The sequence below is a fragment of the Dufourea novaeangliae genome, unplaced genomic scaffold (genome assembly GCF_001272555.1).
Source record: "Dufourea novaeangliae isolate 0120121106 unplaced genomic scaffold, ASM127255v1 scaffold7, whole genome shotgun sequence".
Taxonomy (NCBI): Eukaryota; Metazoa; Arthropoda; class Insecta; order Hymenoptera; family Halictidae; genus Dufourea; species Dufourea novaeangliae.
The window spans coordinates 4736101-4743847 of NW_015373896.1; the positions used below are offsets into that span (position 1 = coordinate 4736101).

At 39.1% G+C, this 7747-nt stretch overlaps 1 protein-coding gene across 1 annotated transcript; it reads left to right on the plus strand.

The window, feature by feature from the left end:
- Positions 1–323: 323 nt before the first annotated feature.
- Positions 324–4953, plus strand: LOC107191895 (esterase E4-like). The gene is made up of 11 exons (XM_015581040.1): positions 324–534; positions 1621–1883; positions 2240–2371; positions 2659–2812; positions 2893–3078; positions 3312–3514; positions 3586–3772; positions 3939–4072; positions 4171–4318; positions 4422–4551; positions 4672–4953. Exons 1-11 carry the CDS (start codon positions 324–326, stop codon positions 4883–4885), a joined length of 1962 nt encoding a protein of 653 aa, XP_015436526.1. The 3' UTR covers positions 4886–4953.
- Positions 4954–7747: the final 2794 nt, after the last annotated feature.

Consider the following 7747-nt stretch of genomic DNA (forward strand, 5'->3'; position numbering starts at 1 on the left):
AAAAAAATTAAAACGTACATTCGTCCGTACCAAAACGATCGAATATTGACGAACCCGAATTTAGGTTTCGCGTCAACGCGACTCAAGTCGTAATGTCGTTCGACATGCGACTTAACTGCGCACAAAACATCGATGAACAAAACCTGTAAAACAGTTTAGAGCCACGTGTGCATAGTAATATTGAAACTTACACATGTCATTTAATGACCTAGTAGGTCTCGTAAGTAATTTGTCAAACATAATTCTCGCTTCGACGATTACGCAACGAGTTTGGTCACCTTGCGGTTTCGACTATATAAACACGTCCAAGTTCTGTGGCCAGCATGTTCAATTTCGTGGAACAATCGTACCAAAATGAAACTCCTGCTGGTCTTTTCGCTGTGACTGCCCTCGCCGTTTCAGTGGAATGTAGTCTTGTATCGGAAGTCGCGGAGGAAGTCGCGAAAGAGGCTGTTGAGCAAGGCGTTGGCGATGCAGTAGCTAGAAATGTTATACAGCCACTCGTAGAAAAAGTTATGCACAAATACCATATTCGTATACTCGACAAGAAAGACGGAGGAGCGCAAAATTCCACGGGCGTAATCAAACAAGTCGCAGAGACGAAGTAGAAAAAGGATCCAACGAAAACTAGGAAAGGGAGGTTCCTTTGGACGGACTGATCGACTTCCTGGACAGCCTTAATGATTACTGATGATTGACGCTTGGTTATGAATAATTAAATATTCCAGTATGAGGGAAGTAGACACCCTGGTTAAAATTACTGTATAATCAGTATTAACGATAAGTTGTAATTCTAACAACAGGAATTGGTGGTGACATTGTAAAATATTCTGCTTTATCTTATACTATATGTAGTTAATAAAAATCACATTTTGCTTGCACTAAATGGTGGTTCGTGTTTATCGCAAGTACCGAATTGTATTTCCCATTCCTCGAAAGTGTCGTCGAATAAGCTACAGGAATACTAAACAGTTTATTATTACGACAGATTCTTGATTACTAAAGAATACATGTAACAAATTAGTGAATAATAAACTACAATTTACATGTATGTTTAGCAAAATGAAACTAGAATAATTGTCTTGTATTCGTGAATTCGTCGGTAGAATAAGTAGAAACGGTGAGTAATAAACAGACACGTCAGTCGAGTTCGACTTATTGTTGGTAGCTCGTAAACGGAACAAGTATTCAACGACATTGTTATGGGTTGAACCACTAATGATGAATTACTTAGAACATCCGCAACTTATTGACAGGGTCAAGGGACTTATCAGAAGCCCTATCACAACTTGCTACCAACTGCAACAGCCTGCCGTAATTCCCTTACGACCCTTCCGAACGTGGTCCAATCGAATCGAACTTCAAGTCGACACCGTAATGATGCTGTGTGCGCGTACAAAATTTTTATACAGACAGTATTGAATCTGTAATCACTGTGTTGTAGATTGATATCGAAATAGATCGAATAAAACACGGCGGAACGTGGCGATTCTTGCAACGTGATGTAAATAATTTTCACATAATCATTCTACGTTATTGTACCAAAGAGCAATAAATAGCAACATGGTAATGACATATGGGACATTATCTTATCTAATAACAAGCATTCTTTGTGTTTAGCACTACATAAACGTACGTTCCGCGAACAGCAGAAGCATACTTCTTCTTCGTACTTACACGCCGCCAGTATGAAGCTCCAGTTCGTTCTAACACTTATTGTCCTCGTGTCGGCGGTGCAATGCAAAGTTCACACTTCGGTCGTAGACACTGACATTGGCCCGACTCGAGGTAGATTTTTCTATACTTATTACCAATTGAAGAAGTATTCCGGATTCTTCGGGCTCCCCTATGCGAAGTCACCCATTGGCGACCTCAGATTCGCGGTAACTAACATCATAATTATTTATGAAGTTATTCAAGTCCTAATTTCGTTTAATGTTAGCGTTATAAGTTATAATTTATAACCTTCCAGTAGACATGCAACACTTTGCCAATCGTTCTAAATGTTAAAATGTCAAATACTTCTTTTTACAGCTGTTGAATAACTTGAGAACAACAATGTTTAGTTGTGAGATTTCTTTAATTTAAGATGCCAGGACGTCTTTAAATATCTGCCTGAAATACAACAGATCTCTTTTGTGATGACCATAAATGACGACACCACTTACCGATATTGATTAATTTTGCAAATTGATTAAATTTGTCATCGTAAGTCACTGCTTCATTTCGATCACCATAGGATCCTGTGGAACATCCAGGATGGACTGACGTATTCAATGCAACAGAAACCGGCCCGATATGCCCGCAATACGTACTATCCGGAATCTTTGGACAGGAAGATTGTTTAACTCTGAACGTGTACACACCTGCGGTAATTCTATCTGCATTATATTTATGTAATACTATTCACTATTTCACGATTGTACAGTTCAAACACAATCGTAAAAAAATGATTCGCCTAGTGCGGTTGGCCAGTGGCAGTGGAACCACTACGGTGTAATACCGGTATTTTACGTTTATTTCTACCGTATTTCTTTTACGTTGAATTCCGGGATATAGAGTATATTTACAAATTTCTGTCGAATTTTCGTACTTGCTTGGCGTACTGTTACGACAGTCCCATCCGGTTTAAGTATCCTTAAACTTCGGTAGGTGGAGTTCCCGCATCGTGATAAGCTTTATCCAGTGATGGTATGGATCTACGGCGGTGGATTCATATTTGGAACAAACATTAAAGACATATACGGACCAGATTTACTGATAGAAGAAAACGTAGTGGTCGTCATTATGAACTATCGCATGAGCGCCTTAGGTATCGGAAGACTATCAGAATCCTTTCTATAGTCTTTGCTCGATGAAAACCTAAAAAATACTAACGGGCTATTTATTTAGGATTCTTTTCGCTCGGAGTGGACGGTGCCGATGGCAATCAAGGTTTAAAGGATCAGGCTCTCGCTTTGAAATGGGTGCAGAAACACATTGACAAATTCGGCGGCGATCCTAACCAGGTGACAGTATTCGGCGAGAGCTCCGGTGCTGCCTGTGTTGGATATCATTTAATATCACCATTATCAAGAGGTAAGTGATGTCGAAATTTTTCTAGATTTTAGAATTTAAGAGCAGATTCCAGGATTTATGAAGTATTAGGAATCGTTTGTTGCTTGTAGAAAATTCCTATTATCGAGTTTAAAAACGATAAGTCCCGAAGTAAAAGTGCCAGCCCATATTCAGGCCACCTCCTGTACTTAATCCAAAGTATAGTAAAATCACTGCATCCCCGTTTCGCTACCATCGAATCGTCTTTTTTGCAGGCCTGTTCAGTAAAGCGATCCTTCAAAGTGGATCACCTTTATGCACATGGGCGTACCAGACAAAGACAGATGCTCATCTCAAAGCCCGTGAATTAGCCAGAATTTTGGAGATTTATGATACGGATCCCTCGGAGATACTGTCAAAGCTGAAGGAAGTGAACATGACGAAATTAATGACAGCCGCAGCGACAATGCTTGTTCAGGTATTGTTACCGTTACGAACTTGCATTTAAACGTACTGATTTAATACAGGGCTAACATTGAAAAATAAAAGATAGTGACGTTTCATGGAGTCATCTGTTTGTTCCAGATCACCCCGTTCTTACCAACGGTGGAATCTGTCAATCCAGAACGCGCGATCATTACTGATTGTCCCTCGTCGTATTTCGAATCCGGCAATGTCGCACCTGTCCCTATATTGATGGGCTACAATCAAGATGAAGCTATGCTCTTCACGTCAGGTAAGCACGAATAATTTCCAATCAATTTTGTGAGATTCCATTAATTTCTTCCGTACTTCGAGTACGGCATTTTTTACCGTTTTGTGTTAAGTTTCAATCCTCAGTGGGATCGAATCTCTCTTTGCTTTTATCGATCTGTCCTAACAATTATATTTTCCACCTTCAGTTCTTGATGATTTGCGACAAATATTGGTTAATACTTTAATCGTGCCTGCCTCGACGGCGGGCTTGGACGTGGTGGGTAACATCGGTCAGATCAAAAACTTCATGTTTGATGCATCCTACAAGAAGCTGACAGATGTAAGTAATCTTCTGATCAGGATTATCCTGTCTTACTATATAATTCCCTCACAATCAGCCTCCAAAGCAGTTCTGCTGACTTCTCTTACGATTTTCAGATAGCTTCAAGCTTCTTCTTTGAATCACCCATAGATTTGACACAACAATTGTTAGCTAAACGTGGCGATGAATATCCCGTATTCTACTATAAATTGCGGTATTCGGCACCGGACAATCTGCACATACTAGTCGATCCTTTGATGAATGGTAACACTTTTAAGCATTTTAACGGAGAAACACACTCTCCTCGGAAGCAACTGTTTCAGGGAGACCCTCGTGACACACCACTTTTATTATAAATATGTTTTAGGAACTTCTCACGGTGACGACGTCTTTTTATTCTTCCATGCAAACCTTATCTCAACGATTTCTCCCGATAATGACATTACTATACAACGCAAGAAATTTGTCAAGTTGTGGACGACCTTCGCTAAACAAGGGTAAGTAGAGACAATTTGGTAAATAAAATAAGTATGCCACTGCTGAATTGTGGTGCGTAAAATGACTAACAGAAGGACCATAGATTTCAAACTATAAACGTTTCAATGCTTTGTTCACAGGAACCCTACAAATCCACCTGATCAATTTAGTAGTAATTGGGAGAATTCAGGATCAGAGGGAAAGCAGATGCTACTTGATCCTGATAATTTCCACATGGTACCTCGTCAGATTAGCACGGAAAGTGTAACTCTCGTACAGAAGCCATACCACTCGATTCTACCCGCCTTACAGGCCTGCGAGAGCTCTATTGTTAGCAAGTTGAATTTTGTTTAATGAACTAATTTGAAACGGTCTTCTCTGAGACATGAGTTATAATAAAAATAATCTTATATTATATTTAATATGGCCCCACGTATATTGTTGTAACTCTTTCCTTCTATTTGAACATTAATAAATATCCGATTAATCATTACCATGTATAGTAATCTATAATATTAAATACTAACCAATTTTAATACTAACCAAATTAATACTAATTTAATACTAACCAATAAATACAAACTGAATTAATTCGCCTCGCGGCAAAGTTGTTACACTAAAAAAAAGACATTTTACGTTATTATATAATCACGTGACGCACACAAATCATTATACTTACAAATGACAGTTACGACAATACAGTCACCTGACGTATCGGGTTTAAAACTATATAAATTACAGTGACGAACTGTAAATTAGGTTTCGACCGACAAGCAACTGTTCGTCAACTATTTTATTTCTTTATTTTATCTCCGTAAGAAATGGGTTTTCTTTGATAAACAGATGACCGCTTTATTTGACGTGTTCGAGTATTTATTGTCTAATTCGCATATATTTCAACACACCAAATGACTGATCAGTCAAAACCAGAGAAATGCGCATTAAATATTAAATTAATGTACAAACACTGTTAAAGATATGCTATTTATAAAATAAATTTCTTACTACTTGTGTCCTGTAGCTTTCTAAAACATTACCGTGATTAAACCTCTGTAAGAATAAGCGTAAATTAACCTCTCAAGAACCAGCAGTCGATTTGATCGTTCAAAAAGTCCCTTATAGGTAACCGTTTGTAAAATCTCGATCGAAACGGATCTATCGGATAACATTCGTCAACGTTCCCAAACATTCATAAACACGTTCAAACATCCGTAAGAATGCACGAGCGCAACCACTGCTAAAGATTTTTTAAACGATTACCCAATATAAATTGACAGATTAGAGGGGAACAATAAATGCTTATATATATTAATTGCTAAATATCAAGTTTGACAGATTGCACTCACGCAGATTCCAAAAAGAAAAAAAAATTAAAACGTACATTCGTCTGTACCAGAACGATCGAACATTGACGAACCCCAGATGTATGCAAAATAGAATCCGTGAATTTAGGACTTGCGGACTACGCACAAAACATCGATGAACAAAACCTGTAAAACAGTTTTAAGCCACGTGTGCATAGTAATATTGAAACTGACACATGTCGTTTAATGACTTAGTAGGTCTCGTAAGTAATTTGTCAAACATAATTCTCGCTTCGACGATTACGCAACGAGTCTGGTCACCTTGCGGTTTCGACTATATATACAAGTCCAAGTTCTGTGACCAGTATGTTCAATTTTGTGGAACAATCGTACCAAAATGAAACTCCTGCTGGTCTTTTCGCTGTGACTGCCCTCGCCGTTTCAGTGGAATGTAGTCTTGTATCGGAAGTCGCGGAGGAAGTCGCGAAAGAGGCTGTTGAGCAAGGCGTTGGCGATGCAGTAGCTAAAAATGTTATACAGCCACTCGTAGAAAAAGTTATGCACAAATACCATATTCGTATACTCGACAAGAAAGACGGAGGAGCGCAAAATTCCACGGGCGTAATCAAACAAGTCGCAGAGACGAAGTAGAAAAAGGATCCAACGAAAACTAGGAAAGGGAGGTTCCTTTGGACGGACTGATCGACTTCCTGGACAGCCTTAATGATTACTGATGATTGTCGCTTGGTTATGAATAATTAAATATTCCAGTATGAGGGAAGTAGACACCCTGGTTAAAATTACTGTATAATCAGTATTAACGATAAGTTGTAATTCTAACAACAGGAATTGGTGGTGACATTGTAAAATATTCAGCTTTATCTTATATTGTATGTAGTTAATAAAAATCACATTTTGCTTGCACTAAATGGTGGTTCGTATTTATTGCAAGATAACACGATATTCGAAAACTTTTACACTTTGAATACTTGAAAGTAGATATAAAATTTTGTAAGATAGTAAGGCACTTTGAATATTTCAATAATATGTATAAATGTGTATGAATACGCGACTAACACAATAAATCCCTCGCCTTTATTCCATTCCTATCACCGAAACAAATACATATAGAATTGAAGTCTCCTTATACCTCCTACCCTCAGCTTCCAAAACTTTATCTAACACTAAAAATAGCAGCTAATTTAAAAAAATTGCCACTGATTCTTAAAAAACCAACAGGGCTTAGAACATTCCAGTGAGCTATTCAAATGGTTATATTTTTGCCAAGTTCCTGCCCGTTCCAGCGGCTCACTGAAGTATCCCAAGTCCCACCTACTACTGCATTCACGTAAACATTCGTACGTCTAATCGTAACAAACGCAGGCGATAAATTCAGTGAACCTCGTTACCATTCTGCTCCTGTCAAGGGTAGCATCCTTTTTTCCCCCCTGGTACACCCGGTAGATCTGTCCGATGCTCGTATCGGTCGAGATAAATAATTACGTAGGTAAACTCTTCCTGCCGCGATAAATCTGCGTGTTTAGAGCCGGGGACCGTGCCTCTGCGTTCATTGTGTCGTCGTCGGTTCTGCGGCCGTGGTATCGGCAACAATTTCTTCCAAGTCCCCAGACCTGGTCCCTCGGTGTTCGCGTTTCCGTATTCACGGAAACCGAGCCAGACACACCGATATACGTGCGTTTAAACAAAAGCTTCCCCCCTTTCGATCCACGGCTTATTAAAGAAACGAACGATCACCGGCGATAATTCGTAACAATAGGCGAGAAACCCCCATTGTACATTGTTCCGATACCCTATCACGTTTATCATCCGATTGATTTAGGTGGCGGACGGGATAGATCAACGACGAAAAAATTAACGTCGCACCGTTTTAACGACGACGAAAATCCCCCTC